This window comes from Papio anubis, chromosome 4, assembly GCF_008728515.1.
Source record: "Papio anubis isolate 15944 chromosome 4, Panubis1.0, whole genome shotgun sequence".
In the NCBI taxonomy this organism is placed as follows: domain Eukaryota; kingdom Metazoa; phylum Chordata; class Mammalia; order Primates; family Cercopithecidae; genus Papio; species Papio anubis.
This window is the reverse complement of record NC_044979.1, coordinates 50,713,297-50,727,633: the sequence shown is the minus strand read 5'-3', so window position 1 is coordinate 50,727,633 and position 14,337 is coordinate 50,713,297. Positions and strand designations below refer to the sequence as shown.

The following is a 14,337-nucleotide window of genomic DNA, read 5'->3' as shown; positions in this document are numbered from 1 at the left end:
ACTTTATTTTACCTGGCGTCAGGTGACCGCTGATGGATTTTGAGTTCTTTTAGTGGGAACTGTCTTCTAGATTAGGAATCAGAATAGATTCCTTACTCATTACATGGCATTTATCAAACAGCATCAATACATCTTTGCTAGAATTTATTTCACTAAATTTAGGCATTCCTTTAGGGAAATTAGGTGTTCCTAACTGCCTTCTATTTTTTTTCTCTTCTAGGTCAAAATCAGATACAACACAGGAGTATATACATAGGATAATGAAAGCAGTCAAAGTTTTTTCCTGACATGGATTCATGTATATTTGCCTCTCAGTTGGATGTCTTAGGTGTGAATAAACTCAGGGATGCTTCTCTCAGTAGTAACAGGTTGTCCATTTCCAAATATAACAGGGGTATGATCTTGAATAGGAGATGAGCTAATCAAAGTTTTGCTTTAGAGTTCCATTTCTCCTGCAGATTATCTTGGCTTAGGTATAGCTCACATTCAGTTTTAAGAACTATGCAATATGAGTTAAGGGCTTGTACTATGTTGCATGACTCCCACCCTTACAAAGCTCTATGAGAAATGTTGTGGATTTTGTTTTGTTTTGTTTTGTTTTGCCTCATATTCCTTTGCATTTATGGTTACTGAAAATGGAGTGGCCTATACCAAGAAAGGCATATAAACATGTCTCTCTCATTTGTTTATGGCCATATTAGATTTTCTAAGTTGTTGATTACTCAAGACTCCTTACATGGGTTTGGCACTAGATTACTTTGGGTGTTAACATTTGTTTAATATCAGACATTGTTTACTTGTTATTTTTGAGTGAATGCTATCCAGGCTCTGTGATGTTTAAAAAGTTGAAATATCCATGAACAAATAATACCTTTAATGGTTGTGTTTGCATGTTCTGAAGTGCTCAGGCACTATGGTGGTAAGCACAGGATGACTCACTAATGGAATGCACTATGCATTTCATCAAACATTGTGTAGACACAGTCAAAAATGCATTTTCCCCTTACCCACGATGCTTGCATTAAGGACACTGAATTGCAAATCAATTTCTTTCTGAAGATCTTCAAGTAAGAGGTCTGCTTCATTCTTTGCTCTTTCTATTGTATGTTTCAGATCTTGAAATTCATACACTGCTTTCAATTGTTCATTTAGCTGCATGATTTGTTTTCTATCAGAGAAAATGAGGGTAAATAGTTAAGCTTGTATTACATTTGATATATTGGTGAAAAAATGCCACCAAAATTGCCCTTACTGTTAGGTATTCTTGATTAGAAGGGATTCCTTCTACTCAAGTTTTTCATTTGAAGGTTTATAATCGTGTTTATGTCTCATCTCTTTCATCTTAATTCGCCTTCCTGGACTATCGCAACATTCATTTAAAATATGGACAGCATACAAGGAATAGTAGAATAAAGGCTCTCAAACCATTCCATTTTGACTGTTTATGCTCTGTCTTCCTTCGTTTTGGGTTTGAAAACATGCGTTCAGACATGCTTCAATTAAATCAATCTAAGGGAGCTGGTCTACATCTGGCTTTCAACATATGATAAAACAGAACCGTTTACTTAGCCTGGGGTAAAATCAGCTCTTCATTTAGAATCAATCTGCATTCAGCAAGGTTGTTTTTAGTGCAACTTCTGTTCAGGGTCTCAACTCTTACTTTCCATTAGTGACAGGGAGGTTTTCTTGCTGGTGAGTGTTCCCCTGGGTTTTTTTCCCATCACCTTCTTCTTTGATGGGGTACACCTTTGTCCTGCTTCAATTTGCTGGGTTTAGCACCAACAGTTGCTTCGAGGGGATAATGAACACATTCCTCATGATGGAGAAACTGTGCACAAATCTTGAAGTGTACAGTTGGGGGAAGTTATAAAATGAATGTATGGGACTAATTTATCTTGGCACAACTGCAATGCTTCCTTCCGTTTTCTGCTGTAACTCTCCCCTCTAATCTATAGACTCTTCCTTCAAGCTCCAATTGTCACAACTGCAATTCTTCAGGCTAACAATAATAACAACAAAAATAATGACAATTACTCTAATTGGGACTCCTTAAGCACTTACCTATGCCGGACACTATGCTAAGTGATGGATCTTGAGTAATTCTCACAAGAATCCTATGAAATCCAGACTTTCTCTCCCTTTTTTGATGAAGAAATTGAAGCTTGGAGGAGTTTAGTAGCTTGCCCAAAGCCACACATCTAGTAAGTGGATTTAAACCAGGTGGTTTGACTTCTGAATTTATGCTCATGACACCCGGGGTTCTTTGTCCTCTTGTTCCCCTTCCACTTGTACTTTATCCAGCAACATTTTTTTTTTAATAGAACTACACCAGGCCTGGAGAAGACAAGCACATGATAGGGCAGGCCCTGTCCAGGGTGCCCCCCAGCAAGGAAATGGCAAAGGAGCACAAAGAGGTGAGAAGATGGAGAAGGAAACACAGGCCTCTCTGTGAGGAAGTCAGGAAAGACTTCAGGGAGGAGGTGATGTTTGTGTGGCTGTGAAAGCGAAGCAGGAGTTTGGCAGGTGGGCTAGAAGGGAACAGGCCTCTGGGCTGCTGGCTGAAGAAGCTCAGCAGCCCCCGCTTTCTCCTCACTCCAGACCTGGGCTGGGCACTCCTCTTTCTCGCTCTTTCTGTCTGGCTCTGCCTGTGGCTCTTGCAGTCTGTCCAGAATGTCCACGGTGGATTGGCTCATTCTGCTTTCTTTGTGCTACTTTGTCTGACATTTTCCTAATGGTGTCTAACCACATGCCAGTGGTCCATAGGCCAAAGCTCATTCTCAGACAAGTTTTCTTTGGGCTATACAGTAGGGCTTCTTACAAGTGCTATTGGATTAGCTGTATACATTTTGAAGTGGGGATAGTTCAGTAAAAATAGGGATATCTGACATCTCTAGAAAATTGAGGAAATCTGTTAACATAGGGGTCCAGATCCTGCAATGCAGAAGAAGTTTTATTCCTTCTTTGTTTTTAGAGACAGGGTGTCATTCTGTCACCCAGACTGGAGTGCAGTGGCACAATCATAGTTCACTGCAGCCTTGAACTCCTGGGCTCACGTGATCCTTTTGCTATGTAGCCCAGGCTGGTCTTGAACTCCTGGCCTCAAGTGATCCTACTGCCGCAGCCTCCCAAAGTGCTGGGATTACAGGCGAGAGCCACTGTGCCCAGCCCAGAAGTCTTTAGAGAGGTATAGATGTGCCTGTTGTCACCTGCCAGCTTGACCTTGGCCATGTGGCCTCCCTGGGCCCTGTCGTTGCATTTATGATGTGGTGACCCTTTCCCTGAACTACCTAGTAATACCTTCTTCCTTGTGCACCTTTTAAGCAATTATCATATATTTCTGGGATATTTCCCTATAGGTAATGAGTGACCTTATATTTACACTTGTGTTATATATGACAGAAGCCTCTGCAGCTTCAACTATTCCTTAATCCAGGAACTTTTCTTGGGGAGGAAGGATATTTTGCTAGATAGGCACATTTTTGGGGTTTCTTAGCAGACTATGTGCTTCTATGGGGGTAGAAACTATACCCAATTCATCCTGGTTTTGCCCATAACAGGTTGGCAAACTTTGCCTTAGGAAGCATAGCATCTCTGTCATAACTACTCAACTCTGCCATTCTGGAGAGTGCAGTCACAGAGGAGGGGTAAATAAATGGGTGTGGCTGTGCTCCAAGGAAACTTTATTTACATAAACAAAGGCTGTGTAAGATTCCACCTGTGGGCTGCAGTTTGCTGAGCCGTGGCCCAAAACTATCAACATAATCTCAACAAATGGTTAAATTTTTAAAAAAGATTCAGTAATATGTAATAAAAATAAGCTTGCCTTTTCAAAAAATGAAAATACTTGGTATAAGACTTCATATTAGTGTATAGGCATCTAAACAACTGAAGAGCTTGGGAAGATTTGGTAAATTTTCCCTAGGTGTATCATTGAAACAAATATATGTTGTTTTTGAAACCACCATAACTACCATACTTCCAATTTTATATCTTTCAGCTTTACTGAGTTTGGGCTTCCCCATTAATGACTGTCTTTTTGTTACAATCAACGGCATCTGGAAAAATCATATATAATCCTAACTAGGTGAGAAAAAAGTAGACAAACATGATTACCAGCTGTTTTTTTTTTTTTTTTTTTGAGACAGAGTTTCACTCTTGTTGCCCAAGCTGGAGTGCAATGGTGCAATCTTGGGTCACTGCAACGTTCGCCTCCAGGGTTCAAGCGATTCTCTTGCCTCAGCTTCCTGAGTAGCTGGGATTATAGGCGCCTGCCACCCCGCCTGGCTAATATTTGTATTTTTAGTAGAGACGGGGTTTCTCCATGTTGGCCAGGCTGGTCTAGAACTCCTGGCCTCAAGTGATCCACCCGCCTCAGCCTCCCAAAGTGCTGGGATTACAAGCATGAGCTACGGGGCCCGGCCCAGCCTGGTTATTAACTGAACAACTATCAGTCCCCTAAAGTCAACATAGGTACATTTCTAAATTGAAGGTTGAGGATGTTAAAGCTTGGCGGGAGTTAAGGCAAATCAGGAGTTTGGCTGTCTGTTACTTGAGCATAAATCTTACCTAACAGAGTCATGATAATCCTTGACTTTTAAGAATTTCCCAGATGGGAAAACAGGATGTTTCAAAATCCTTTCTATTTCAGACACGTTCTCTCTGAGGCCTTTGAAGTCTGCCTTACACACAGGCAGGGTCTCTCTTTTATCTTCCATGTTAGCAGCCAGTCTCATTAACCCTTGCACCGCTTTGGAGAGGGAAGAAATGGTGTGATCCCATTGATCAAAGCACAAGTGACATTGAAGACAAGTAGGGAATTCCTGGCTGTGACCCCGGGCACAGCGATCACATCTCTGGCCGCTGACACCCTCCCGGCAGCGGCACATGCCTGTGTCTGGATCACAGATGGGCTTCTGGGTACCCGCCCTGTTGCAATCACATGCTAAAAAGGAAAAGAGAAGGAGCAGAGAATGTCACTGGGTCTTTTGTTGATGACTAGCTCAAGAATCAGGTCTTTTCTTCTCTCCTGAGAATCTTCCCAACTCACACTTCTAAGATGAATATTTAAAGCCAATATAATTTCAGAGATCTGTGCAATAGCCATTATAAGACAGCATGGCTCTCTATATTCCACTAACAAATTGGTTTACTATTTCAATTTGGCAAATATCAGATGTTTTTATTTTGTGAGTGCAAGCGTCTACAAGTGGGATCCTCATCTATTTGAGTAAGAAGTGTGATTTAATGATGGACACATGGTAGTAACTCTGCTGCTACAGCCTCGGAGGGTGGTGTATCGAGACTCTCTAAGAAGTCCCACGGTCACACTTCTTCTGAGTAAAGCCCAGCTTGGGTGTGCTGACCATGCTGTCTTCCATTACATAAGGAAAACAATTTCATTTGCCAAAAAGGAGAGGAAATTAAATTCATTTCGTCTTAATTTAAAAAAAAAAAACTGATTCCACACAGTACTTTATTTGAGTAGGTTTCTGACCAAGCCTGAAGATAGAGGATAGGGAGATCTACTGATCTTACTGCAATCTCCAAAAGATTAGGGAATCACTAGCTTATGTTGTTGGACTAACTGCAAGGAATAAGTAATTTAAAAATGCATTTGAGGCTGGGTGTGGTGGCTCATACCTATAATCCCAGCACTTTGGGAGGCTAAGGTGGGTGGATTTTTGAGCCCAGGAGTTCCAGACCAGCATGAGCAACATGGTGAAACCCTATCTCTACAAAAAATACAAAAATTAGACAGGTGTGGTGGCATACACATGTATTCCCAGCTACTCTGGAGGCTGAGGTGGGAGGATCACTTGAGCCCAGGGAGGTTAAAGCTGCAGTGAGCTGTGATCATGCCACTACACTCCAGCACAGGCAACAGAGTGAGACCCTGTCTCAAAAAAAAAAAAAAAAAAAAAAAAAAAAAAAGGCATTAGTTAGTTTGAGTAAAAATGATGCCAATTACAAATAAAAACTAGTTAACACACTAGGCTCTTCAGCTAGATAACATCTGTCCAGCACATTGGCCTTGGTGCAGAGGCTTAGCAAGTACCACTTAGGGGACGGTGTCATGCCACTTCATCACCCGGAGGCCATTCCCCCTTGTTAGCCACTCTTCCCCAGGAGCTTTAGTGGGGTTTCTGCCCTGACTTGATTATTTGCAGTTTCCTCTACTGCTTCTCTATAAAAGATGAAAGCATTTTTATGAAATAAGATTATCAAAACAGTAGAGGGACACAGGGAAAGAGGCTTTAAGATAGATTTTCCAAGAGCCAAAGTTTCTCCCTGGGTTTTAACCCAGCAATTCCACTTAGAACTGAATAAGCGGGGCCCAGAGAAAATCATTCAGAATGTGCATTTGAATGGGGCAAGGGAATGAGCAATGTTTTTTAGCCACAAGGGCACATTTATAAAGGAATGGAGAGGAGGAAAGAGTTGCCATGTGTGGCTATGTATCACTGACCAGGGTGATAAGCCCATGATACCTGACATTTCTTTGGATTTTCTTCTTTTGGAAGCTGACTGTTCCATTTGTAATGAGTTTGAGGAATTTTAAGACAGGCTACGAATTTTAATATAGGCTAAATTTTTAACATAGGAGGAAAATAATCTTTTTGCAGGGCTACAGGAAGATTATTTTCAAAATGTAGAATTAAACTTTGTGAATTTTCTAAGTCCACCTTATTAAAAGCAACCAAAAAAAAAAATTTAAAATTCAGTTGATTCATAGCATGTCCATGGTAGGGCCAGGCTGACTGCATTAATGAGTTTTCAGAATTCCCAGTACTTACGAATGCATCTCCCAGGTGGATCACCATAATAATTTTCCTGGCACTCACTGCAACGTTTCCCGCCGTAGCCTAATTTACATGGACACTGGCCTGTAAGCTGTGAGAACAGTCATGGGTGAGGAATTGACAAGCTTTATGGTCTAAAAAAATAATGCATTTTAACAGGAAACATTTTCCCCTCTGGTGATTTAGAACATACAGCTGTGCAAAGGCGGAGGAAGGATGATTCCCATGGCCAGCAGCCACCCCCGACAATACCAAGGATCAGGAGTTAATGTGCTTTGGCCTAAAGCTCCTGAATATATCGCCTGCGTCCAGATGTTCAGGGACAGGTGGCCCAAACTGGGAAACATACACAGATATAAATGAACACAAAACACATAATGAGAAATGGGCCAGATTCTTTTCCTCAACTGTTATGGGAGTTCCTCCGTAAGTGAGTGAGGCCAAAGACCTGGTCTACCATTCATCAGTTAATGTGTCAAGTAATGTTTTCATTATGGAATGTATGATGTAGTTTTTACCAACTGGATTAGCGTTTTGCTCAAGAAAACATCTTTTTTTTTTTGTACTTCACGCTTAATGATTTAATGAGAGTTACTTAACTGTGTTTTTCAGAGAGGGCTGAACTTTTCTTTACCCTCCCAGCTGAACTCTAGACCAGCTTTTCTGAAAACTGAGGAGGTTGGAAAATTAACAGGAGAAAATACAAAAGCAAATCACTATTGTTGTAGGCCTAAATTAGCTGCTTAAACAACAACTCCATAAGTTTCCCGTGAATAAATGGCTGGATTCATAGAGTGACTGAATCTGCCACGTTTCTTTTTCTTTCTTTCTTTTTTTTTTTTTGAGACTGAATCTCACTCTGTTCCCCAGGCTGGAAGGCAGTGGCACGATCTCGGCTCATTGCAACCTCTGCCTTCCAGGTTCAAGCAATTACTTCCACCTCAACCTCCCGAGTAGCTGGGACCACAGGCATGCACCACCATGCCCAGCAATCTTTTATATTTTTAGTACAGACGAGGTTTCACCATGTTGGCCAGGCTGGTCTCGAACTCCCGACCTCAAGTGATGCCCCTGCCTCAGCCTCCCAAAGTGGGATTACAGGTGTGGGCCACCATGCCTGGCCTGGATCTGCCAAGTTTCAATATCTTTGGAGTTCCTGCCAGCTTCTGCTCAAATATAAGGAGTTATGTGGTGCTTGTTGCCCTGAGGCCTGTTGTACTGCTGATTGCCCCTGATTATTGGGCAGTGCTTTCTTATACCAAAGTAGAATCTGCCTCCTTTTAACTTGTTCCCATTGTTCTGTGTCCTTACAAAATTGCACAAAACAGTTTGCAATTGCCTCTTCCCCCTTACAGTCCTTCTCTCAACTAGAGATGGCCATTCCAACCTACCTTGGCTTCTTTTCTTCAGGTCGATCACCCCTAAGTCTCTCTAGCCTTTGTCACAGAATAGCATAGTTCTGTCCATTATCTTGGTTGTCTCCCTTTGGGCACATACTAGTCTGTCAATATAATGTTTAAAATATGGTGCTCAGAAATGACAACAATGCTCCTGGCACCATCAGGCCAGTAGAGCAGATAATGGGACGGTAACTGTCCTCAACCTGGGCACAGCACCCCCCTACTCCAGCCTGTCCAGGCGTCGCTTCTTTGGCAACCCTACCACTCTGCTTGCTCACTGGAAGCCTGCACGCAATGAAAATCCTCAGATTTTTCTCACAAGAGCTGGTGCCAAGTTCTTACTCCCACCCTGTATTTATGCAAGGGATTTAAAAAACCCAGTTGCAAAACTTTACTTTTACCCTGTTAACATTTCATCTCCTTGTTTCCAGCCTGCATGACAGCCTACTGGGATATCTTGTTCTGTCTTTATCATATTAGCTTACGGCTTTGTAATATCTGCAAATTTGAGAAGCATGTTTCTCCAACTCCATCTAAAGTGTTGATGAAAATAATGGATGGCACATTTGGATCTCTCTGTAGGAATGTACCAGGAGCCACCTCTTGGCTAACATAGAGACATCTATCAGTAGTTGTTTAAACAGCTGGGAATCTAAATGTCCACATGTCTTCCCTGCACTCCAGTGAACATGTTTCTTGATTGCAGAGACCAGTGTTCCCCCAAGGGATCCCCTATGCACCAAATAACCCAAAGGACCCTTGTCATGAGGGGCTTCCTGGCTAAACCAAAACCATCTATCTTTCAGCTTCATAGGCTACCTTGGAACTGTGGTCTTTATTGAATGCTGCTACAAATATGCTTCCCAAAAGGTCTAAGAAACTTGCCATATAGCGTTGTCTTGAGCACTAGGAGTCCCTCAAGAATTGGGAAGCCAGGTGGTCACGTGGAGATCTACCACTTTATTCTATGGTTAGTGGCTGCAGGCATGGGGAACGGAGGGGAGCTTATAAAACAGGCATGGCCGTCCAGTGTCCAGATCTTGGTTTCTAACACTACTCTCTAGTAAAGGAATCAGTGTTCCTTAGATAAATAGCTGATTCTAGGACTGGGGCAGAGAATACATAAGATGAGCCTGGAACATTTTGCAGTGTCAGAAAGTAAGAAGTGCTTTTTAAAACTCTACAGTATTGGCCTATGTCAAAGGGACACAGGAGCCACTGAGAGATCTTCCAGTGACCAAAGCTGGAACAATTTGAACCACAAAATAAAGTAGTGTTGGACTATCCCCAAAAGTGTAAATATCCATGAGTCCATGCTGATATAAATAAACGGTCGAACAAATGAATAAACGTAAGACAACAGACAAATCTCCTGTGCAGAAGAATTCCAATGATTCGTGGAGATACTCTGTCTTTGAGGAGGGAGAGCATAGCTCCCTACTCCTTAAGTAGGTTGTACATAGTGACTTCCTTCCATGGAGCACAGTAGAAAAAGGAGGAAAAAGAGTAACTTGATGATATAACAACCTGACAAACACTGCTTCAATCAGGTGACCAAAATTCACATTAACAGTGATAAGTCATGTTAATAATATGTACCCTTAATAGGATGTGATGAGAGTGGCACTTGACCTCGCTGGTGTTTTCAGAACCTATAAACCCAGTCTAATCATGAGAAGAATACCAGATAAATTTGAATTGAGCAACATTCTACAAAATAAGGAAGGCCTGAGAAACTATCGCAGCCAACAGGAGCCTAAGGAAATAAGATGACTAAATATAATGTGTTCTGAATGGACTCCTGGAACAGGAAAAGGACATTAGCTAAAAATTAAGGAAATCTGACTAAATTTGTTAGCAATAATGTATCAATATTGATTCATTAATAGTGACAAATGTTATTAAATTAATATAAGGTGTTAATAATAGAAGAAACTGGGTATGGGGTTTATTTTCTCTGTTCTATCTTTACAACTTCACAAATGTATCCTGAAACAAAAAGCTTATTTTTAACAAGGTATGTTGTGGGGGCTGGGCGTCGTGGCTCATGCCTGTAATCCCAACACTCTGGGGGGCCGAGGTGGGCAGATCACTTGAGATCAGGAGTTTGAGACCAGTCTGGCCAACATGGTGAAACTCTGTCTCTACTAAGAATACAAAAATTAGCAGGGCATGGTGGCGGGGGCCTGTAATCCCAGCTACTCAGGAGGCTGAGGCAGGAGAATTGCTTGAACCCAGGAGGCGGAGGTTGCAGTGAGCCAAGATCATGCCACTGCACTCAGGCCTGGGTGACAGAGCAAGACTCTTGTCTCAAAAAAAAAAAAAAAAAAAAAAAGTATGGTATTTATGTGGGTTGGTGGATGAGGATTGGAGAGAAAGGAAAAGAAGAGAAGGAAAAACACATTCTACATATAAGAACTACCTTCAAAGATTTGACCTTTGAATAATAGGTTAAATAGTGGAGCTGAAATAGGAGCTGAGCCATGCTTACTAATTGAAAAGACTCCAGTTACTTAAATTTGCATTTTCATTCCAATTAAATCCTGATCCCTATATTGTGAATTTGGCTTTTTCTAACATTTCTTGTCATTGTTTTTACCCTTTTCCCCCCAAACTCTATTAATGTGAAAATTATTTCAAAGAATAGATTAAGCCAAAAGACAAAAACCAAAACAACTGCCAAAAAAACTAGGCATGTTATTAACAAATAGTTTTTTTCCCACAAGTGATGTTACCCTTATTAAAAATTCTGTGCTCACTGGTTTATTGACTGAAAAATCACACATGCATCTATCTATGTAGTATTAGTTGTATATGCAACATTGAAGATTTGCTCCTGGTACACATGCCTACATGATGCCAGTCTAGAAGTCAAGAAGACTTCTTATTTTACCCATATGTAAAGCCAGTGGTGAGCAATAGGAAACAACAGCTCAGTTTTTTAAATGGACTTGTGGGTTTTGAAGGTATCTGTTTATTTTCATTCTGATTAATAATCTCTTCTGATTATTTCTTAGATCTTCCCTATGATTACACGTATGAAATAGTGAAAGGTGAGGTTGATGTCTGTGTTCCATTGTGTATGAATTCTGACTTCCTCAGTCACAGAGAGAAAACTGAAGTAGGCGAAACTGAGCTTTGAGATGCTCATTCTCTTTTTTTGGTTTTCATTCCTTGATAGAGGCTGACTCCATCCCTTGTAAGGCCAATCCTGTTTAAATGCACTAATTAACAACAGTACATAAAAGAAACTTTCTTTACACATTTAGAAACCATGTCTCACTATCAGTCCTTACTCTGAGTGCACTAGTAAGTTTTAAAGTATCTTGCCTGGTCACAGTGGCTACTTTGAGAGGTCCTAGGGTCACAGTCACATGACTGACATCCTCTGCCAGGGACCAGATTCCAGTATCCATCAGCACAACGATCACAGGCCAGGCCTGTGACACTCGGCAGACAAGGGCATGCACCAGTGACAGGGTCACAGAGGCAAGCTCCCCCACCAGGGGGACACTCCACGGGACTCACGCCAGAAGCATGGCAGGAGCATCCTGGGATGATAAAACCATCATCAGAGGTAAATTCAATGATAAATTTGGCATTTAGCAAACCATACAAAGAGCATTTAGACCTGGATGTACCATTTCTCCAAGGGGCTCAAAGAACAAACACCTTATAATAGTAAAGAATTCACCGAAGAATCTAAGCAGGTTGAACCCATTTAATGGTTTCCGATCTCCCCAAATGGCAAGTTCATGTGGTGGAACTTGTGCCAAGAGCTCACAGTTAGGATGCCTAAAAATCTTATTTTTCCCTCATGCCACTCACCAAAGTCCCATTTATTTAAATGACTTGAAAACAATGGTTCACTTATACATTACAGTCACTTGATGAGTTTGTTACAATGCAGATTCCTGGGCTTCACTCCCAGAGATTCTGACTCAGTGGGTCTGAAGTACAGCCTAGGAATTTGCATGTTAATACACCTCACCTCCCCACTGCTCTGGCACTGGTCAACTGTGGACTAAACTCTGAGAAACAACTCTTTGAATCCACGAGGACAGGTATTTCAGGCAACAGACACAAAAGGCAAACTAGTAACACCAGTGAGAACATTGTGGCTGCATCTGAGAATACCAGTGATTGCATCGCACTAATTTCTGTTGATGAGTTCAGTACAACAGCCCTGTCACCTGGTGGGTGCTGCTTTTGCCTGCTGGGACTGGCCTAACTGAAATGAGCATGGGAGAGTTGACAACACACTTACAAGCTGTCACTCAGCTGATACATTTCGCCCCGGGAGTTTTGCAGACTTACTTCTGCAGGTCTGATTGAGGGCTGATCCATAGTGACCTGGTTTGCAGAGCTGGCAGTTTGCACCCTGAGTGTTGTGCAAACATCGAAGGCACTCCCCTGTTACCCGGCTGCAGGACTCTGGATCGGTTACATCTATGTTGTTGTTGCAGGGACATGGTTGGCAAGGTGCTCCTGAAATTCTTGGATTTCCATAGAAACCAGTAGAGCATTCTCCACACTGAGTACCTGAAAGACAGGGGGAGGAAAAGGAATGGGGTGAGGTGTCAGTGTTGGGAGAGAGGAGGAGATCGATGTCCTAAATAGAAAATTATTGGGCTCCTCAAGAAATAATGAGAAATCCCACATTCGGGGTGAATAAGGAAAAGTGTTCTAAGTGAAACAAAACCTTCATTTTCATTATTATTCATTTAGAGAACAAAATAATTATTTGGCACTCAAAAGTGTTTGGTGGAGAATGGATTCCAGGCTTTCTTCAAATACCATGGAGCTGTGAGCTCAGGATTTCTAGATCCTTATATAATCAGCATCACACTAGCATGCCCCAGGACCCAAGACTAATCTCAGCCCCTGTTCTCCTGGGGCAACCCACTCTCAGGTGATCCTAGAGGTGAACTAAGGTGAAAATAAAGCAGGCCTGAAGGGAAAGTCCCAAACAGCAATAGCCGTCACTTCTAGAAGTGAAGATGAGCAAGAGCAGTTTTCATGACATATGAGCCCTTGAGGGTGTTTCTATTAAGCAGTCTGGAGGAACCACTTTTCTCTCCAACACTCTTTACCCTTGCAACCTTGAGATGACTGCAGCTTTTTAGGTGCCCAAACTGTGGCTCCACTCTCCACGTTTTGGTTCATCCCACTTGGGAATGTTCATTTAGCCCAAACGTGGTCTCAGTTCTTAAAAACTGACCAAACACACCAAACTGTGCATGGAAAAGAGGCTGCAAGGGAAGAGGTGAGAATTAACTGTTGACCTTAGATGTAACAAATGAGGGGAAAATCAGGCATGTAATTTATTATCATGATAGTAATTATCATTAATATTGCCATATGTTCTACATATCATTAAATCAAATAGACTTCATAAGTTATCTTCTTGTTTGTAGTAAACATTCACACTCGTGTTTAAATACCTTTTTATTTTTTCAATTTAGAGAGAGGGTCTTGCTCTGTTGCACAGGCCCCAGCCTGGAGTGTAGTGGCATAATCAGAGCTCACTGTAACCATGAACTCCTGGGCTCAAGCGATCCTCTTGCCTCAGTCTCCCCAGTATCTAGGACTACAGATGCAATCCATCATGTCTAGCTAATTTTTAAAATTTCTTTGTGGAGACAGGGTCTTGCTTTGTGGCCCAGGCTGGTCTTGAATTCCTGGCCTCAAGTAATCCTCCCTCACCCACTTCCCAGCCTTCCAAAGTACTGGGATTACAGGTGTGAGCCACTGTGCCTAGCCCTCTTAAAGTCTTTAACATTTTTAATTGTGCAAGAGATACATGTTTTGAATTAAGACTTATGTGATGTCTGTAGAACGCCCAAATATTGTTTCACGATATCTGAAAAAATTAGTAATGTCTATGAAATATCAAATTGAATATTTGACATTATGCAAAGAAGCATTTGACTAATTCCATTTATTTTTTAGTTGCTTGTTATATATAGTATATATGCTACTTTATCACATTTATATCTTACTTAACATGTGATAATTTTATTTTAAATAAATTAATTGATTTGGTCTCATTTGGTCAATTAATTTTCTAGAACATTATTTGCAAACAATTATAGCTCAGTGGCCAATGAGTTTTAATTGTCACTGATTTGTGAATC

The 14,337-nt window shown here is 41.4% G+C and overlaps 1 protein-coding gene across 1 annotated transcript in view; it reads right to left on the bottom strand.

Moving 5' to 3' along the window:
- The window catches only part of LAMB4 (laminin subunit beta 4), a 110,643-nt gene that overhangs the window by 30,095 nt on the left and 66,211 nt on the right, over nucleotides 1-14,337 (bottom strand). The window contains exons 23-27 of the mRNA XM_021936169.2: nucleotides 12,518-12,742; nucleotides 11,531-11,751; nucleotides 6,795-6,891; nucleotides 4,567-4,942; nucleotides 1,008-1,168 (exon numbers count right to left, since the gene is read on the bottom strand). Coding sequence (XP_021791861.2) covers nucleotides 1,008-1,168; nucleotides 4,567-4,942; nucleotides 6,795-6,891; nucleotides 11,531-11,751; nucleotides 12,518-12,742 — 1,080 coding nt within the window. The remainder of the gene's footprint in view (nucleotides 1-1,007; nucleotides 1,169-4,566; nucleotides 4,943-6,794; nucleotides 6,892-11,530; nucleotides 11,752-12,517; nucleotides 12,743-14,337) is intronic.